The 22,430-nt window shown below is 38.1% G+C and overlaps 1 protein-coding gene across 1 annotated transcript in view; it reads left to right on the top strand.

The window, feature by feature from the left end:
* Positions 1–22,430, top strand: part of LanA (laminin subunit alpha) — a 1,191,635-nt gene that overhangs the window by 1,032,466 nt on the left and 136,739 nt on the right. Inside the window, exon 54 of the mRNA XM_090391815.1 lies at positions 12,617–12,723. Coding sequence (XP_090247941.1) covers positions 12,617–12,723 — 107 coding nt within the window. The remainder of the gene's footprint in view (positions 1–12,616; positions 12,724–22,430) is intronic.

The raw sequence follows: 22,430 nt of genomic DNA on the forward strand, positions 1-22,430 counted from the left end.
CCCCCCTAGTAAGGCCATATACTATATTAGTGGAGCTGTACTTTCAGGAAGTGATGAGATTTGGGATCTTAGAGTGATTGCAGACATTTGACTAAAGTTCGACAGGCACGTCACGAGTGTTGCAAAGAATGCACTTCGTATTACTGCTATGATAAAAACATTGACATGTAGTGATAAGGAGGTGGTGTTGCCTCTATGTAAGGCATTGGTCAGATCACACATGGACTATTATGCTCAAATTTGGTCACCTTTTTTCATTGTGACGTGGAAACACAAGACAGGGTCCAAAGATGAATGACCAAATTGATTCTTGAGTGTTGGTTATGAAGAGCATTTGAGGGAATGTGGATTGCAGAGATTGGTGGATAGGAGGAAAAACAGAGATTGGTGGATAGGAGGAAAAACAGAGATATGATAGAGACTTTCAAGTTAGTAGAGGGATTCTATCAGATTAACACAGAAGGAATTATAAAAAGAGTAGATGTTAAAATGGAAAGAACGAGAGGCCAACCCTGGAAGTTGTATAAAGATTTGATGAAGAAGGGTGTGAGGAGTAAATTTTTTATCTGGAGAGTTGTTAAGTGGAATGCATTGCTAGAGTGCATTTTGAATGCACGGAGTATAAATATCTTCAAATAGACATGTTGCTGGTTGAGTGGGCCTCCAGCGATGAATCTGTTGACACCATGGAAGTTATCAAAAATAATAATAATAGTAATAGTAATAATAGTAGTATATCTATGCAACATGCTGGTTCAGTCAAAATGAGTATGTAATCCATATACTCATAATCTGTCCTCATAATCTAAATCCCATAATCCTGGTATAATTTTTGTAACTCTTCTTTGCATCCTTTCCAGCAGCTTCCTTATCCCCTTGGAACCAAGAAGACCAATCTGCACACAATAATCCAGGTGCAATGTTATTAAGGTCTTATAAATAGGCAAAATGACTTCCTTATCCTTACATGTCAGGGTTCGCTTCAACATCACAATTATCTTGAGTTGTAATTGCAACTTTTGCTATTTGAGCTTTGAACTTCATATTCCTAATTCGCCATTATGCAAAGATCCCTAGCTCATCAATTTCTTGTAATTATACCAACCTAATATAATATGCCACTGGAAATCTCATCACATCCAAGTGCCGGCCTGGTTGGCCAAGTGGATAGTGTATCTGCTCTCCAGCCAAAAGGCTGTGGTTTCTAATCCTGCCGTGGGCATGGATGTTTGTGATTGTCTGTAGAAATACCAGTAGTGGTCAGTGGTAGATGGTGTCGGTGTAGTTGCAGTCAGTTGGTCATTGAATAGTGGAGACAGAGATGTAGAGCAGGTGCCCTCCCTCGATGAGTCCTTGGACTCCCTGGAGGTGTCAAATAATAATATAACTTTACACTTGCTACTAACATTAAACTTCTAGCCATTTTCGTTTGCCCAAATTTCCAGCTTATTCAAATAATTTTGTAAGTGCTGGACATCAGTAGCATCCCTGATTGCCATGTCTATTTTTGCATCATCAACAAAACATTGCACATCTTCTGTTAGACCCTTCCTAATCTCATTAATGTATAGATTGAACAACACTCAAGGAGCGGATATAGACTCGGACCTTAGTTTAGTGATTGCAAACATCAAGTTGAAAATTAAAAAAATAAATTTACATTTAAATCTCCTGCAATAATAACCGGTAGTTTAACGCCGAGGATAGCATCCAGATCTGTGGTCAGCAATGTTTTTGATGGTGAGTTATAAGCAGCATAGATTTTTATGTTTACGACAGAGTTTGTGATGACATTGATACCTGTGACTTTGAGATTAGTGGTTGTAGGAATGGCTGCAGCATGATGGTTGATGTGATTTTTGATGAGGATGGCTGTACCACCACCTCTGTAATCCAGCCTATCATTCCTGTAAAGTTGATATCCTCTGAATTTAGGATGTCAGCAGGTCTCAGGTGACTTTCATTAATTAATAATATATCCGGATTATATCTGTCATTGAATTCCTGCACTTCTAGTATTTTATTTTTAAGGCTGTTGGCATTCCATGCAATAATCATTAGAGAATCTGGGGTAAATTTTTTCCTATGCATTGGAGAGTGCAGATAAAATGGACTGTGTTTGCTGCAAGAAACTTTTTGTAGTGCTTAGCGATGGATTTGCGTTACTGAAATCCTGTAACATATTTACAAGAGAAGAGGTGATGATGGCTGTTATATTTGAATGTGGATTTGGCATATTCTGGTCATGGACTGCTTTTTTGGGGCGGGCCACGTCAGTATGTGTTCTTGTTTGGTGTTGAAGATTTATTTTCTTGGTGGGGGGGGGGGCTCAGTTGATGGTGGGTGAACACCTGTCATCTTGTTCAAACTAATAGGAGCCTGATGCACTTGAGCTTCTGGGGCTCTCGTTTCTGTTAGTGAGGTAGATTGACTGGTTAACTCAGTTTGCCTGTTTTTTGGGTGGCAAATACACCCTCTGTAATTTGCAGGGTGGAGGCCACCACAATTAGCGCACTTAGCCGGAGTGGTTTTTGGCTTGGAGCAAGTGTGTGTGTGTCTGTATTGAACATCTGTATTCAGCTTTGCACACCTTCTAGGCATGACCAAATTTTTGGCATCTATGGCACTGCCCAGAAGAGGCCCTCCTCCTAAGTAGTGGTTCCGGTGAGACCTTAAGCCCACAGATTGTCTTCAAGTTATAAATATTTTTATAGATATTGTGTATTTCCACCAATACCAGAGGCATATTCTGTACATTCTGCTGACCTTTATGGGAGGCAGATCTTGCATGTTGAGGTCAGCAGCTATTTCAATGTCTTCAGATACTCCTCGGAGTACCACTTTTAAATTTTTCTCCGAGGTAAGTGTGAAGGTATGGTATTGTATACCTCTTACATCCAACCCCTTGGTTAAATTTCTATAGTCAGTCACTGTAGCGGGCTGAATTTTGATGCCCTCCTCTGTGTTCTTGGCAGTGGAGTAATTTATCTGTTTATCTGCAGGTTGGCCATGGTGGTTCTTAAGGCTGTCCATCTCTGCTTTTCCCTAAGAATGACTGGAGGCAGAGAAATCTGTGTTGGAAGCGTCTTCATCCATGCCATTTTCGTTTTCTGACTCCAAGGCAAGAGTTTTGCATGTTTTGCACACGTGTGTGTCTCTCCTTGATCTGAATGAGTAGAGTCTGAGATTACTAGATTTAATTTTTCCTCCATTTGAAGAGCATCTTCATTTTGATCTTCATCAGTCTCGGGTAAAGAGTAAAAATTTAGGAAGCCGGGCCATTCAAGCTCGAACATCTTAAGGAGTTTCTTTATGAAGCTGAATGCCAGTCCTTTATCTAGAGAGTCTATAATGATGTCAGGATCTATCATGTTTGATGGCCATTTGAGTTTAAACTTCCTTTGAAGTTTATTTACAAGAATAAGCGCTGGCTATCCAGCCAGAGAATCTGTGTGGACGTCCAAATCTAACACATTCATCATTAACGATTTGCGAATAAACGCAAGTAATTCCTGCAAATATATGGATCTGAAATAGATGTGCTAACAATGGCGATTCTAACGGCTGTTAGGCCTAACGAATCGCCCTCGTTGCAATTACAGTCCACTTACCTTTGCTGCTGTTCTTAAATACAGTATAATCCGTAATTTAATAACTTTAATCACGTCTCTACCAGTTAATCTAGCTGCTACACTACAAAGCCAAAGTTTCTCATATTTGATTAACACGTTCTACCGAGAAGAAACTCCACAACCATCATCAACGAACTCTGATCACTTATCCTGCTAAGAGTGAAGTAATGCAGAGCTCATTATGTATTTTACCAAAACAAGTTGCCAAAAGGTGTTTTAACCTTATAAATAAAATCTCAGGATGAGAGATAGATGTAGAAAATTTTAACTTGGGTATATATTATGTATTCAAGATACCAAGTAATTTTATATGAACTTGGTTTTTAACTCTATTTCCCAAGAAGCAAACAGACAAGAAAGTAAAGTTTGCACCTGCAAGTACTGCAAGTCTAAGGGAACTGATCCCTAAGGTAGTGCCAGTCGCGGCAACTCGTGGTAAAGGTGGATAAAGCTCTGATCACTATTCTTAGTATTTTTCCTCTAATGTAAAACACATCCCCTTGCGGAGATGTATAATGCTAAACATTAAAGGCAATGGTCACTACCCATACCGGTTTCGGCCTTTGTTGAGGTCTTGTCAGTGGGTCTGGCTCCCACTGACGAGACCTGATCTGATGACTCAAATTTTGAAAACTCGAAAGGGGGTCCTCCTCCCCCCTTGGCGCCTACATCTCTTCCCCCCCCCCCCAAGTTCTGAACGGGTAGGCCGATTCTCCTTGAATTCTGATGACTCGAATTTTGAAGACTCGACACTCAGGGTAGCCCTTGAGTTTCAAAACGTTTCAAATAACTTGACAAAAAATGTGACATAAACTTTTTATTACATAAAAAGGCTTATCATTTTATATATATAGGATAGATAGATATATATAGATATAGATAGGTGTTTCTCCAATATTTCAAAACCTTTCCTTTCTTCTTTATTTCTGTTAGGACCATAACATCTACTGTTCCTTTTTTTATTTCCTGAATCAGCTCATTACATTCAGTATTTAGATCTCATATATTCCATGTCACATAAAGGATTGTCCATTGCTTGCAAAGTCACCAAGAAGATCCACCAGTATATCCCTTTTTTTTTTTTTTTTTTTTTTTTTTTTTTATGATTTGGTATAGTATTATTTTTGTCCAGATAGTGAGTTGGCCCCAACCTCTTGGATCATGGTTTGATTTTAGAGTTGCCTTCTCTTAGGTAAGTCACCAAAGTAGACCAAAGTCTTACTTAGCCTGTCCAAAAATGAAGATGGAAAAGAAAGACCCCACCTAGCCCTCAAATATTGTAATAGCAGTGGGTTGGAAGGAAACAAGAGTTAGTCACAAGAGAGGGAGAGATCAAATAGAACCGATAAAAGAAAGGAGTCAGGCTCAATTAAGCAGAAAGGGAGACCGGAGTGAGCAAGGGAAATGCACTTCTCTTGCTATCCAGTTCATAGCCCTCTTTGTCCCTGTTAGTTCATGGATCCTTATCCAATATAACTGGAAACATTTTCATCCATACCCGGGGTCATATCTTCTAGGTAGTTACAGATCACCCTTCCCCACAAAAAAGACTATTCACTGTGACTTGTTAAATTTCTCAGCCAACAACATATTTTGTAGATCTAATTTCATGCTCTTTTTTCCCAAGCTGTCTCATGAGTTATCAATAATAATATACCTTATAGTTCCACATATATCCTTTTCATAAGTGGTGCTCAATTCACATCACCTAGTGCTGATCAGTTCCAACCAAAAAAAGGAATCTATTGACACTCTCTTTTTTGATTAGTTGGAACTGATCAGCACTAGGTGACATGAATTAAACATCGGTTGTGGGCTGTAGCATGATAAGTACATTTTATATTTAAATGTGTGACAATATTGTGTAAATTGTATATTAAGTATACTGCGAGATATATGAGTGTGGAATGCAGTGTTTGGATAAATTTATTAGGCAATATTATCATAAATTCATTGTTTTTGTTAGCACACTGATACAACATGGTGGTGAAAGGCAAATCATTGCATAGAATTGCATGGAAGACAAATGAAGTAAACAATTTGGATTTCTCAAAAATGATGTGGTGCTGTGAATGTAGTATGTATGCATGGAAAAGATATCGCAGATATTTATATAGAGAGGCTGAATAAGAGAAATGAATAAGTGTGCTTATGTAGGAAATGCAATATTCTGATTGACCATTATTAGTCTTGCTTAAATATAAATTAAAACACTTTAAATATGAATAGGAGATTGTGTGAATGTTCAGAGATGTGTGAAGTGATAGCAAGAAAAGAGTTCATTTGACATTATAGCAGGTGATAATGAAGTTAAAAACAGAGTACAATTAATGGTAAGGTTGGGAATGAGATAAACGGTGAACAAGTGTGTGCAACTGGTAATATTCACTCTTGATAAATTATCAAGAGTGAATGATAGTGAAACATTGAAGCAAGATTTGAAAGCTGAGTTGGTGAAGATTATGCAAGAGATGAGGTAGATAGGGAGTGAAATGAAGAGAATTGGAGATATATATGGAAGAGTGAAGAAGATGAAAACAAATGGTATTGTAATGAAAAAGGTAACAAAAGACCCATGAGTTGCATTGCATAGCGATTCGATTATTAGAGGTGTGTGGTAAATTAAAAGATGCACAAGATTTGTTTTCATGGAGATAAAAATGAATATAGTCATTGAGGCATTGGATATGATGAGTAAGTGAGCAAAGGAGTTGGTAGTGATAGTATGAACAAATGACTTGACTGGGAACAAGGAAAATGTAAGAATGGATATCAAGAAGTTGTTAAGAAGGATAAAAGATAATAGTATAATAGATAAGGTAGTCAGTGTGTTGCTAGATATAGATAGAAGAAGTGCTTTTTTTTGCCAGAATGGCAGGAAAAAGAAACAGAGGAAGACCAAGATCTAGGTGAATTGATACAGTGAGAAGTGCTTAAAAGACAGAAATATAAGATCTAATAATACTGGAGTCTTGACAGTTAACAGATTAACTTGGAGGAAAATTGTTGATAGGAAAATATTAAAAATGTAAACTTTTCATGTAGCATTATCTTAATATTATTTGGTGGATAGAAGAAGGAGAGGTGATATGATTGAGACTTTTAAACTGTTGAGAGATGGTTACAGGGTTGACACTGGGGAGTTCTTTTGCTTGGTTGAACAGCGGGAAGGAGGGATGACAAGAGGCCATCCCTGGAAGTTACGAAAGGAAACTGTGAGCAAGAGGGTAAGGAGTGGTTTCTTTGCGTGGAGAGTGGTTGAACCGTGGAATGCATTGCCTGATGGAGTGGTGGGAGCGAGAACAGTCAATGAGTTTAAAGAGTGGTATGACAGACTTTGTGCTTCTTATTCTAGTAGTAAGACTTATACATTGGTTAGACATAACTGGTAATTAGTTTACGGAATTAACAACGCATATAAAGTATTAATTAAAGGTAACTTTAATGAATAACTTCTATATTTCGGCAATGTCACATTGCCATCTTCGGGAACATAAAGATATGGTATGTGCACTCAGGAACTAACACAAAGCAAATGAGGAAGAAAGCAAGAAACTAATATTGTTCCTAAAGTCAATGGTGCCCTCTTGCGGGCTAATTTGGTAGTCTTGGCAGTTGGGCTGAAGTTCTCATAATGAAAGTCTCCCAAACTTGGGGCAGTTTCATGCACCCAAATTTGTTGAGGTTAGGAACGTTTTTTAGAGCTGCTGAAGAATCTTTGAATAATCTTTCGTATTTAAACTTGCTGCGATGGATTATTTTTGTTTTCTTCCAACGAATTTTATGGTGGGTATCTAAGGCATGGTCTGCCAGCCCAGAGCGGCTGTACTGGTGAAACCGGATGTAGTCTTGGTGTTCTGAAATCCTGATATTTGTTGTTCTGCCTGTTTGGCCAAAGTAGGACAATTTGCAGCTGCAAGGGACCTGGTATACACCAGGTAGGTCTAGGGGAAGTGGTTGGTCTTTGGTAGAGCAGATAAGGGATGCCAACTTTTTATATGGTCTGTAACAGGAAGTAAGGTCATATTTTTTGAGGATATTGGTTATTTTTTCAGAGGTGCCCTGGATGTAGGGGATGGTGATAGACTTGGTGTAATCTTTATTGTGGAGGGGGGAGGGGGGTTGTGGTTTACAGGTTTTAGTATTTTTTGGATTTTTTTGGGGTTATAGCCATTGGCTAAGAAAGTGTTGAGGATGTGGTTTAGTTCAATAGTCAGGGCCTTGTCATCTGAGCAGATTAATTTTGCCCTGTTATATAGTGTTTTTATCACCCCATATTGTTGTGAAGGGGAGGTGGGATTGCTGGTGAATGTATCTGCCAGTGTGGGTGGGTTTTCTGTAAACAGAGAAAACCAAAGATCCATCTAGCTGGCAGGTGATTAAAGTGTCTAGGAAGGGGAGGGTGTTGTTTTCCTCTTTTTCTAAGGTGAACTGGACTCTGGGATGTTGGTTGTTTAAGTGTGTTAGGAAGGAGTGGAGTGTGTCTGGGCCATGTGGCCAAATAGCAAACACATCATCCACATAACGAAGCCAAATAGTGGGTTTTTGTGGGGCAGAGTTTAAGGCTTTCTCTTCAAATGTCTCCATAAAGAAATTGGCCAAGGGTGGGGAAAGTGGTGAACCCATGCCTGTCCCCTCTATCTGTTTGTAGAACTTTCCTTGCCAAACGAAATAGCCTGAGTTCATTGTGAACTGAAATAGGGCTGAGATATCGGGAGGAAACTTGGCTTGGATGAGCTCAAGGGTTTCTTTGAGTGGGACATTAGTGAATAGGGAGGAGACGTCAAAACTGACCATTATGTCAGTGTGTTGGAGTGTAAGGTTTTCTATACTGGCTTTAAAGTGGGCCGAGTTTTTTATGTGTGATGGTGTGTTGCCAGTGTAGTGTGTGAGCGTTTTGGCTAAATGTTTGGCTAATTTATATGTGGGGGAATCAATGCCATCCACTATGGGACGCAATGGCACATTTTGTTTATGTATTTTTGGGAGTCCATATAATCGGGGGGGGGGGTCTAGAGGTATGAGGTTTAAGTTTGTTGGTGACTTCCACAGGCCAAGAAGTGACTTTCTTAAGGAGTCTGTGGATAGTTCTAATCTGAGAGCTGGTCGGATTATATTCAGTGGGGAGGTAAGTAGTACGGTCTCGTACTAAAGAAATTAGCTTACCTTTGTGGTCTTTTTGATTGAGTACCACAGTGGCGCTTCCCTTATCAGCTTTGGTGATTACTATTTTTTTGTTGTTTTTCAATTCTTGTAGGGCTGTATATTCGTTTTTGGATAAGTTGGATTTTGGAGGTTTGGCTTTAGTGAGAACACCGACTACATCCAGTCTCACGTTGTTGGCAATATGGTTAGGCAGGTTGCGAATTCCACGCTCTATTTGGATCATGATTTCTTCAGCAGGTATCCTTTTAGGAGCTAGGGCAAAATTGTGACCACGTGAAAGTGTGGTGAGTGCTTCAGGCTTTAAAACTGCCGACGAGAGGTTGATTACAGTGTTGAGTAGTGGTTGGGGTACAGAAGTAGAAGACTTTGTCAGGTTTTCGTATTTTTTCACGTGCCGACTACGTATTTTTTCTAATTCCTTTCTTGCCGATGTGCATGAGATGTCATGAAGTATAGACCATAGATCAAGGCCGAGTGTATTAGAAAGCTCTTCCTCTAGCGCCCGTAAGGTTTTGTTTTCATCGGCAAGGAGAACGCGCGTCGCGGTAATTTGTTCTCTTAAAAGGGCGAAGCTAGTGCGGTTATAAATGCGTAGAGCTTTCTCGGAAGTGAAACGGTGCTTCAATTTCACACAATTAGGGATCACTTTGTTATCCCGGCAGCGTTTTAGGAACGTCAAACGATTTATTTTCCTCGATATCTTCAACCTCAATTTGCCGTATTGACGGGCCTTTCATGCGATTGCATCTCCGTGGATGATCATGATTCTAGTAGTAAGACTTATACGTTCGTTAGACATAACTGGTAATTAGTTTACGGAATTAACAACGCATATAAAGTATTAATTAAAGGTAACTTTAATGAATAACTTCTATATTTCGGCAATGTCACATTGCCATCTTCGGCAACATAAAGATATGGTATGTGCATTCAGGAACTAACACAAAGCAAATGAGGAAGAAAGCAAGAAACTAATATTGTTCCTAAAGTCAATGGTGCCCTCTTGTGGGCTAATTTGGTAGTCTGGGCAGTTGGGCTGAAGTTCTCATAATGAAAGTCTCCCAAATTTGGGGCAGTTTCATGCACCCAAATTTGTTGCGGTTAGGAACGTTTTTTAGAGCTGCTGAAGATTCTTTGAATAATCTTTCACAAGAACAAAAAAATAGTAATCACCAAAGCTGATAAGGGAAGCGCCACTGTGGTACTCAATCAAAAAGACTACAAAGGTAAGCTAAATTCTTTAGTACGAGACCGTACTACTTACCTCCCCATTGAATATAATCCGACCAGCTCTCAGATTAGAACTATCCACAGACTCCTTAAGAAAGTCACTTCTTGGCCTGTGGAAGTCACCAACAAACTTAAACCTAATAACTCTAGACCCCCCCGATTATATGGACTCCCAAAAATACATAAACAAAATGTGCCATTGCGTCCCATAGTGGATGGCATTGATTCCCCCACATATAAATTAGCCAAACGTTTAGCCAAAACGCTCACACACTACACTGGCAACACACCATCACACAAAAAAAACTCGGCCCACTTTAAAGTCAGTATAGAAAACCTTACACTCCAACACACTGACATAATGGTCAGTTTTGACGTCTCCTCCCTATTCACTAATGTTCCCCTCAAAGAAACCTTTGAGCTCATCCAAGCCAAGTTTCCTCCCGATATCTCAGCCCTATTTCAGTTCACGATGAACTCAGGCTATTTCGTTTGTCAAGGAAAGTTCTACAAACAGATAGAAGGAACAGCCATGGGTTCACCACTTTCCCCACCCTTGGGCAATTTCTTTATGGAGACATTTGAAGAGAAAGCCTTAAACTCTGCCCCACAAAAACCCACTATTTGGCTTCGTTATGTGGATGATGTGTTTGCTATTTGGCCACATGGCCCAGACACACTCCACTCCTTCCTAACACACTTAAACAACCAACATCCCAGAGTCCAGTTCACCTTAGAAAAAGAGGAAAACAACACCCTCCCCTTCCTAGACACTTTAATCACCCGCCAGCTAGATGGATCTTTGGTTTTCTCTCTTTACAGAAAACCCACCCACACTGTCAGATACATTCACCAGCAATCCCACCTTCCCTTCACAACAATATGGCGTGATAAAATCAGTATATAACAGGGCAAAATTAATCTGCTCAGATGACAAGGCCCTGACTATTGAACTAAACCACATCCTCAACACTTTCTTAGCCAATGGCTATAACCCCAAAAAAATCCAAAAAATACTAAAACCTGTAAACCACAACCCCCCCCCCTCCACAATAAAGATTACACCAAGTCTATCACCATCCCCTACATCCAGGGCACCTCTGAAAAAATAACCAATATCCTCAAAAAATATGACCTTACTTCCTGTTACAGACCATATAAAAAGTTGGCATCCCTTATCCGCTCTACCAAAGACCAACCACTTCCCCTAGACCTACCTGGTGTATACCAGGTCCCTTGCAGCTGCAAATTGTCCTACTTTGGCCAAACAGGCAGAACAACAAATATCAGGATTTCAGAACACCAAGACTACATCTGGTTTCACCAGTACAGCCGCTCTGGGCTGGCAGACCATGCCTTAGATACCCACCATAAAATTCGTTGGAAAAAAACAAAAATAATCCATCGCAGCAAGTTTAAATACGAAAGATTATTCAAATATTCTTCAGCAGCTCTAAAAAACGTTCCTAACCTCAACAAATTTGGGTGCATGAAACTGCCCCAAGTTTGGGAGACTTTCATTATGAGAACTTCAGCCCAACTGCCAAGACTACCAAATTAGCCCGCAAGAGGGCACCATTGACTTTAGGAACAATATTAGTTTCTTGCTTTCTTCCTCATTTGCTTTGTGTTAGTTCCTGAGTGCACGTACCATATCTTTATGTTCCCGAAGATGGCAATGTGACATTGCCGAAATATAGAAGTTATTCATTAAAGTTACCTTTAATTAATACTTTATATGTGTTGTTAATTCCGTAAACTAATTACCAGTTTTGTGCTTCTTAGGGGGGGGGGCCTCCCCTCTATGAGTCTTGACAGACTTTATGTTCTTAGGAAGGACCTCCCACGATGAGTCTTTTGATTCCATGGAGACCTGAATAATAATAATAATAATAATAATATCCTGTACACCTCACTTGAAAGTTCATGTCAGGAATTTGATGATAAAAAAGAATACATATATAGGAATAAAACTTGATAGAAAAGTCATTATGAAATATGGTGTTAGTATGGTAAGAAATATAGTGCACATGTTGTGTGAATACACTAGAAAATTATAATTTTTTTTTTTTTTTTTTTGAATTACTGAGCCTTGTGGCGGTCACAAAAGATTCTTCTTTGGTGGTTCTAAATGTCATGAGCATACCTACCACACCTTCCCTTAAATCTTTTGATAATCAGTGGACCCCCCCCCCCCCATCACACATTTAACATTATTATCCACTTACCTCTGTCTGGTTCTGTATGCAAAGAATCTACTTCGACTTTTTCTTAGTACAAGTTAGTAAACGTTCTGATAATCTCTGTGCTCTTCTCGTCCTTATTTTACAAGTCTCCTTCATATCCCTGTTTACTTAGTTAACTGTGAACCACTATTATGTGCTATATAATTGTTATTTTTCTCCTTTACTCAATATATTAAAAATAATTTCTCATCTCAGCAGTGTTGAACTTGTTCAGAAACAGAATTCTTTCTTTTTTTTTTTAAGACTTATGAATCATTAAAATAGTTTTCTCTTCTTCTTCTTTTTTTTTTTTTTTTTTAAATTTGGGATAGATATTTGAATTAGATATGTTTATTAATACAGGTAGATGAAGAAGAACTAGGTACAGGGGAATCACCAGGTACTGCAGTTGAACTAAGTACCACAGATTATATTTACATTGGTGGCTATCCAGAAAATCATGATTATAGGTAAGCACATAGTATTATTACTATTATTATTATACAGATATCTCCATGGATGGAGTCAGAAGACCCCATCATGGGAGATCCATTATTCACACAATACCTATCATACCTCTCTTCAAACTCATTCACTGGTGAAATGCTTTCAACCACCTCTGGCAACCTATTCACCATACTCCAAGCAAAAAATCTAGTCCTAGTACAATTTTCATGGGTGATCCCCTTGTTCTTTCCCTTCCTGCCATGCTGAAAAAAAAAAAAAAAAGAAGTCTTCGGTGTTAATCATATAAAACCTCTTTAATAACTTATATGCTTCTATCATGTCTCCTCTTTTTTTGCCTATCAGCTAGCCATTGAAGCCCACTCAGTGTATTCTTACAAGGAGCATTCCATAGATCAACAGTCTTTGTCACTCACCTCTTGATCCTGTCCACCACCTCTTCATCCTCACAGAGTCTGAGCATCCAGATCTATGCACAGCAGTCCAGAAGCTTTATTAGAGCCTTATATAGGAGAACAATAACTTCTCTATCCCCCTCCCTGCCAGTGTGTATGTTCCTCAACAATCACATAATCTGATGTGCTGGTTTGGGTTGCTTTTGCAGTATGCCCTCTAAACTTCAACTTCCTGTCCATGATCACCTCCACATCCTTGGTCTCATCAGTTTCCTGCAACTCATTTTCATTAATATTTAGTATACAGCTTGTTATCTCTTCTTTGCAAAGTGCATCACCTTTCACTTGGCTACATTAAACTGGTTGCCATTTACCTTTGCCCACACTGCTGATCTGTTTAATTTCCTGCAGGGTCTCTACATCATCTTCATTTACCATCATCAGCAAACAAATGAATATTTCCTGTCAGAGCATTTCCTATATCATTGATGTACAAATTAAACAACAGAGGACCAAGTACCAAGTCCTGTGGAATACCACTGGTCATCTATCCTCTCCTGAACTCAACTCCCTCATAAATCACTCTTTGATATCTGTCCATCAGCTGCCCTCTAATCCAAATCACCAGATGTACATTTATCATCATTGCTCCAGTTAACACAACAGAGTTCATTACACCACATCTCTGTCAAAAGACATTTGACAGAGATGTGGAATCCTGTCAAATGTCTTTGCAAAAGTATAGCAATATCAGTAAGTAGCCATTTCCCTTATCCAACTCCATTGTCACTTTAATATAAAAAGTAAGCAAATTGCTAAGGCAAGACCCATCCTTCACAAAACTATGTTGTCTCCTATAGAGTATCATATTGTTATCCATTTTATTTTAACTAGATGTTTTAAAGGAATATGTGTAGGATGTAATTTATTTTTAATAATGGCTGACACATGTGCAGAAAAATAGAGTTTATTAAGTCCAGTTTCTTTCATCTTTGTTGCAAGGACATCAAGGAGAGAAGATTAGATGACAAAATTCAAAACATGAGTCACAAGATGTTTCATGTAGCATGTGCTTAGTTCCTCATATGTGGGTCAAAGCTGAGTAAACAGGAGAATACAGTATGAGAATTCATAGGGGAAACAGTGGTTAGTTTTTTAATTCAAATACAAGGTTACATAAATTATATATTTAGTTTACTCCTTTATCCAAGTGTAAGCAAACAAAGTTTGCGCCTGAAGTATCCTCAGGACTGGGTCAACTCGTGGCAAAGGTGGACTAAGTTCTCATCACTTTCCTTAGTATCCCATAATGTAAAGCACATCTCTTTGTGGACATGTATAATGCTATGCATTATGGGAAGGGTCACTACCCAAACTGGTTTCGACCTTTATTGAGGTCTCTTTAGTGGGAGCCAGACCCAGAGGTGATGCCAAGGTTGAATTTCCCCACCAAGTGTATACTTGCATCTGATTGTTGCCTACAATTTCAGAGCCTTACACTTAGCAACATAAAACTGATAGTTCCACTCTTCCCCACTCAATACCATCTATTCATGTCCTCCTAAGGATAAAATGTCTGCTTTCTTCTTCATCACTCTTCTCAGTTTTACATAATCTGCAAAAAGTTGTATATCTCAAGTTGAACCCATCCCAATATAATATACAAGTTAGACAACAATAGTCCCAAAACAAACCCCTGCTGTGCACCACTAGTAACTTTCCTATTTCAGGGTACCATCCATCATACAACACAACTTGCAGATACCTATGTGACAGCCATTCGTCTATTCATCTCACTAATCTACATCTAATCCCATCTGCTCCAATATTTTTACCAACTTGTTGCATGTGTGTGGCAAATCTATCAAAAGACTTTGCAAAATCTGAGTGATGTACCACTGTATATGCATCTCCCATGTCCAGTGCATTTGTCACTTTGTTATAGTACATAAGCAATTTTTATTTTTATTTTTATTATTTTTTAAGACAAGACTTATAAACACAAGGAGCTTTACAAGCTCATCCAGAGCAGGTCTTAACAAAGATCCATGCCTGCCATGGGACTTCTGCCCCAGATTTCTGGGTTGGAGAGTTATTATGTTATCCACTTAGTGAACCATGCATGTAATTTTTTAAACCTTCTAAAAAAATTTTAAAACATGACATTCCTTTAACAAATCCATGCTGACAGTCACAAAAAATACTGCTGTGATCGAATCACTTCTGTATCCTAGCTCTCACCAGAATCTGCAACACCTTAATAACTCCAGATATGCAGATCAGCCTATAATTTACAGCATTAGCCTCATCCACACCTTTGTGAAATGGAACAATTTTACCTTCATTCCACTCCTTTGAAACTTGTGCTGTGACAAGATTCTTATTAAAGTGCCAAGACTACTGCCAACTCCCTGGAACATTCCCTTAAGAAACATCATGAAAAATGTCATCAAGCATACTCAACTACTCATATACTTCTTGCCTGCATAAGTCTTCTCCTGTTTCCTCTGACTTGAGCTCATGATTTCCCATTGATGAGAATGAAACTCCCTGTTGAAGCTCACTGAATGTCCTCCACAGCAGTTAACAATCTACCATTTTCATTCAGTAACATCATCTTTCCATAATCATTCTTCTTACTACTAAGTTGCTATATATCAAAAAACTCCCTGAGATTTTTCTTTTTGTGATTTGCTAATTTCTTCTCATACTGCATTTTTTCCTGTCCTTTCTAAGTGAGTCATCACCTTCCTGGCCTGCACTTTATAACCTTCTTGCAACTGATTATTATCATTATTTATCTTGTGCTACATCCACAGTGCCTTCTTCTTTCAAATTTTGCGCATAATCCCTTCAGTCATCCATTTGACATTAAACTTACTTAATGTCGAATGGATGTTAACCACCTTATTCAGCCTTTACACCTTAGAATACATTCACACATTGATGTTGTTAAATATTTCTTCTAGTTCCACATATATCCTTTCCTAACATGAAATCTTCATATGGCTAGCCACCACCACCCAGGTGATCACTTCATGGTCACTCTCACCGACTGGAGAGATGCAGCACCCAACTCACTATCACATTTTTTGATGAAATGATTAGATCTTACGCTCTCAATCCTCACGTTCCCGTCTTTACATACTGCTAAAGATTGTTGCCTCTCAAGAACACAAAAAATTCATTTTCCTTATTCCAAATGCAATCTCATCATTCTGATTTATATTACCATAATGAAAATCACTCAGAATGATCATCCATCCCTTCTTCACTAACCTAAGTTGCTTGTACATTTCTTCATTGTTTCCTCCACCTAGCCTATAGCAACATCTAACTAAATATCTCTTGATGTCAACCTTCACCTCACACCATACTGACTAAAGACCATTGCCACTATGTCCCCTCTTGCATCTCCATGTTATGCAGATATAATTACACTGCTATTGTCAGCAGAGCTACCCACCCTTCCCTTCTTGTTCTTTCTGAACCTTACAAAAAACATCATGACCTTCCATTTCTATTCTCATCAGGATATCATCCTCATCCAACCATGTTTCACTTATTCCAACAGGTTTTGGGCAAACAATATCATCTCCTTCATTTCTGATGATACTAGCAATTTATAAATAAACACAGCAATTGACTTTTAAGTCCATAACCTAGTCCTATTTATATCACCAACTCAAAGTCTTAATGTTGAAACAAGACCCAGTCTATCACTTAGATGGAAACAGTTGTCTCTTAACTTATGAACCTAAAAATAAAATCTCTTCCAGAGCAGCCTACATCGATTAGTCTCTTCACTCTATGTTGGGAAGCTTAATATCACACACATGTCACACTGCCATATGTCATTTTTTGTATGCATGTTAAAGAAATTATGGAAGCTGTTGACATGAAGTCAACACATTACACCAAACATAAGAGCATTCCTCCAAGGCAGGTTTGCACTCTCCCCCCTGCAATCTCTCCCTTTCTCAACAATAGAAGTTTCACACTCCATCATCTGTCTGCTGGAAATTGTTCAATGCTCACAGAGCAGGCAACTGATTTCTTGTCTATCTATATTAATGTTTCATGATTTGAAACCTCTGACTGTACTGCTGTGTTTCCTGACATTACTGTATCCAACCAATCCCACTTGATTGTAGTAATCATACAGCAGAGTTGCATGCCATTCAGCTTGCACTTGTGTATATAAAACAGAACCACTTCCAAAAGTGTGTAATATATTTATTCAGGCTCATTGAGTTCTTTACAGGCCATTTCCTCTCCTTTGTATAATCTACATCCAGTGCTTTGTGAGGTTTCACAACTGTTGTACAAAATGAAGACCATTAATTTTGATTTTTGGTTGTGTTGGATTCCCTGCCACATTGGAATTAAGGGAAATGAGGCTTCAACTACAGCTACTAGATCATCTTATACTTTTTTAATATATTGATTGACAGTACCACATAAAGAACTGTTTATAAGATCATAGCTAACTGCCTGATGGCAGTCATTGTATTCTTGCTAGAGTATACATATTTCATAGTCATCTTACACATGACACACCTATGTGTGAAAAAGGCAACATGTGGCTTACCATTTGTTGTATTCTGGTGGAGTGCCAGCACTTCATGCAAGAGAGGAATGAAATTTTTACTTATGTGGCCAGGCCATATACACTCAAGCAGGTGTTATTGTTTAAGTTTATAGAGTTTATCAGTTTGTGTAGGATACATATAGTTATTAGCATCTGGAGTCCAAGGACATGATGCTGGAAGGTCCATACTCTCTCTCATGCAAAAAAGATCATCGTAGCATGCCTTAAACCCATTTTTTTCTGCATTCACTGCACTTTCAGCAATGCATTCCACTCTCCATGCAAAGAACCTTCTTCTCACACCCTCCTTATTGAGCTTCTAGGGATGGCCTCTAGTTCTACTCTTGCTTCCCTCTATTCTTTGAAAAAGCTCCTCCATATTAATCTGGTAACAACTCCTCACCGACTTATATGTCTCAATCATATCCCCTCTTCTTCTATTCACAAGGCTCTGTAAATTGCATTCTCTCAATCTCTCCTTGTATCAGATATTCCATAGACCTGACTCTCACTTAGTAAATCTTCTCTAGACCCTCTTCAATACATCCTCATCTGCTTGAAAAACAGGTAACCAAATGCACAGTAGTTCATATTGTGGCCTGATCAAAGTCAAGGGAACCATAATCTCTTTTCTTTTACATGTCAATGTCCTCATCATTATTTCCATAATCCATTGTGATGTTCTGAAAATTTTAGCAATGGGATCCCTAAACTTTAAGTTTCTGTCTACCATCACTTCTATCTCTCTCATCTCTTCTGCCTCTTTCAAAATTTTCTTATTAATTATATACTCTGCATCCCAGCCTTACTTACCAAATTTCAAGACTTTCCAACATTAAACTTACAACTCCATAACTCTGTCCTCTCCAAGTCTCCATTCACTTTCCCACTTACATAGTCTATTCAGATTCTCCTGCAAAGCCACAACATCTACTCTACTTCTCATTGTTCTTCCCAACTTTGCATCATGGTGAACAGCTACATATCCCCAGTTAAGCAAATCCCAATATCATTAACATACAAATTAAACATGGGTCCCAAAACAGATCCCTGTGGCACTCCACTAGTGACCTTCTTTTTTGGGGGATACCACTCCTCCACATGCAACTGACTGATATCTATCTGACAGCCAGTCAGCAGTCCAACTCATTAATCTGCTATCTAATCCCATCTGTTTCAATTTAGCTCCTAGCTTGTCATATGGCAACGATTGAAGGCCTTTGAAAAACCCAAGACACCATAGTATATATATATATATATATATCTCCTTTATCAAGTGAATTTTTCACCTTATTGTAATACATAAGCAGAGAACTAAAACATGACCTTCCCCCCTAACAACATGCTGTCCATCATAAAGAATACTGTTATCAATCCATTTCTGAATTCTAGTCCTTGCCTACTTCTTTGCATAATAAAAAGATAGTGAAGAAGAGAGAGAGAGAGAAGAAATATATGAGGTTAATTTTTTGCTGTTAGTATTGAGTACACTGAAGAATGTAAAATGTCATTCTTCAGTGTATTTTATATGCAGTGAATTTATAGAACTTCATGTTTGAATTATGGTTATTGATGGAAGATATGCTATTTAAAAATTTATGTATAATGATTAATTTAGCACTGTTAAGTTTGTTAACATTTTCGTGTTTTTCTGTAAAAATATGTTATGTGAAAAAATAAATTAATATAAATAGGGTGTCAGAGAGTGAAGTGAATATATACAAGCCATCCTATAGATCAGTTGTGAATCATAATGTTATGCCATCAGTTTGTCTGCAGTGATTACTCAGTATATATGGTTCACCTCTTCCTTATTTATTTTTGCTTTTGGCTTTGAGTTAATCACTTTCATAATGTGACTGGGATTATTTTTTTCTCTCTTAATATTCCTTTCAAAAACAAAAGTAATCTGAACACCTTTCATATTAGTTATTTATAAAATAGACAAAAAATTTGTTTTAATCCTTTATGCAATGGTAAGCAAACACAAGCATACAACAGAATATGGCATAAGGGTAAGCAAAGGACAGCATTAACAAAGGAAAATTATTATTATTACATGACACAATCAAGGATGTCAAAGACTCATTGAGGGAGGGAGGGCACCTACTCTACAACTTTCTGTCTCCACCGCTTAATCCACCAATCCCATCATCACTTACACCAATGCCATATACTGCTTGCTACCACCAATAGTATATTTTGTCTGTATATTGCTTGTGTTCTCAAGGCCAATTTGTCTGTATGCAAGGTGAAAAACCCGAGTTTCCAGGAGAAAAAACTCTGCTATCTCCATATGAGATCGGCTAACTCACCATCAATTGAAAAAAAAAAAAAAAAAAACCATAAAGATTCCTCTTGTCATGATGAGAATCAAACTTAGGCCTTTTCCAATTGAGGGGTGCAATGTAACAAGGTTGACTTACAAGGTTAACAATGGAAAATTCCTAAACACAGGTTAAAATACAAAATGATTTAACAGATCCCTTTCCAATACTTTTCTTGGCTTTGGAATACATTATTCGTTCATTGCCAATAGATACTAAAGACACCGTATAAACCTCCTAGATGAGGTTTATACATTGTCATCCCTGGAAACTGTATAAAGAGGGTGTGAGTAGGGGAGTGAGAGGCAGGTTTTTTTCATGCAGAGTTGTGAATGATTGTAATGCCTTGCCTGAGAATGTGGTGTCTGCAAGGAGTTTGAGTGTGTTTAAGGCTCGGTATGATGAGATGTGTGTGTGATAAAAGGATCTCCCAGATGCGTCTTTGACTCCATGAGGTCTTGGGGTAATAATAATAATAATAATAATAATAATAATAATAATGAGTATTTGACTCCATGGGGTCTTGGGTAATAATAATAATAATAAAACAATAAACAACTCCATGCTGATTGTAGCATATATGCAGATGAATTTAACATCATGTGAAGAACCAAACAGAAATCTCAATAAACATATTTGTAACTAGAAAAATCAGCACAAGAGTTAAGACTAAAAATTAATAATTAAAAACCAAAATAATGATTAATACCAGGCAGAATCAGTTAACTGATACAAGTGTGAAAATTGGGAACCATAAAATGAAAAAGTGGAATCATTTGCTTGGAAGTGCAGAATTGAATAAAGAGAGGTAATCAAGCTTTCTATTCTCTCTCTCTCTCTTGTGTACTCAGTTCAAAAGATATTCATTGGAAGACTAAAGTAAAGATATATAAATCAATAATTCATCCAGTTGTTACCCATGAAACCTGATATTTATGGCAAGAGCAGAAAATTTGATTTCAACTTTTGAAAGAAAAATCCTTCGAAAAATGTTTGGACCAGTGAATGATAATGGTCTCTGGAGAATCAGATACATCCATGAGTTATATCAACTTTATAAAGACCCCACAATATCAAGTTCAAAAAGTTGCAGTGGGCAGGACATGTTTTTTTATATGGAAAATGACAGTATTCTTATGAAGAAAATCAATATTAAATTATTGATAAAACATCAAAAGGAAAACCTAGAACAATATTGTAGCCACCATTAGTCAAAATAGCAACATCATACTACAATGTCCAAACTGGTAACGTAAAGTTTTGGAAAAAGAGGGTGGGGACCAGGAAATGTTTAGAGAGTTGAGGTTGGCAAGTGCAAGAAGAATGATTGTTATGGGAGATTTTAACTACAGTAGTATAAATTGGGGAGAGGAAGATGCATATAGCAATAAGGGAATAGAATTTCTAGAAATCTTGAGGGACAAATGTCTTAGACAACATGTAATAGAGGGAACAAGAGGTTCAAGAGTTTTGGATTTGGTTATAGCATCAGAAGAGTTGATAATAATTGAGATGACATCTCTCCCACCAGTTGGAGAGAGCGACCATATGGTTTTGACTTGGAAAATGAATAGACATGCAGGAGTATAAAAGAGACAGAAACATATGTGGAATTATAAGACAGGTGATTATAATAGTCTAAGACGTCAACTTGGGGAAGTTTCATGGAGGGAGGAATTGGAAGGCCGAGATATCATTATTGTGTGGGAAATTATGAAAGAATGTTTGTTAGCAGCAACGGTAAGTTGTATGCCACGAGTGAAGAAGAGGACACAATTTGGAGTAAAGTGGATGACAAACAATATTAAACAGGAATTGCATGCGAAAAAGAGGCTGTGGAAGAGATATAAGGAGACAGGTGAAGAGAAGATGCATGAAGGGTATAAGACACAGGCCAGAAGAGTGACCAGTATGGTAAGGAAGACGAAACTGCAATATGGGAGGAGATTAGCCCTAAGATCCAAAGAAAATGCTAGGGAATTTTTTAGATATGTGACCAGGAGGAGGAGAAATGACTGTGGAAGTGTAATTATAGGCCGGTTTGTGAGGAATCAGTTTTAATGCTAGAGTGATAGGGCAGGTTCAAGGTTTAGAGGTACAGGAGGAGAGTGTGTTTCAAATACTGAGTACTCTGGATGTCAGTAAAGCTGTGGGACTGGATGGTATCCCGGCCTTCCAATTCCTCCCTCCATGAAACTTCCCCAAGTTGACGTCTTAGACTATTATAATCACCTGTCTTATAATTTCACATATGTTCCTTTCTCTTTTATACTCCTGCATGTCTATTAATTTTCCAAGTCAAAACCATATGGTCGCTCTCTCCAACTGGTGGGAGAGATGTCATCTCAATTATTATCAACTCTTCTGATGCTATAACCAAATCCAAAACTCTTGAACCT

This window comes from Typopeltis vanoorti, chromosome 4, assembly GCF_054136105.1.
Source record: "Typopeltis vanoorti isolate ZY-2024b chromosome 4, IOZ_Tvanoo_1.0, whole genome shotgun sequence".
NCBI lineage: Eukaryota > Metazoa > Arthropoda > Arachnida > Uropygi > Thelyphonidae > Typopeltis > Typopeltis vanoorti.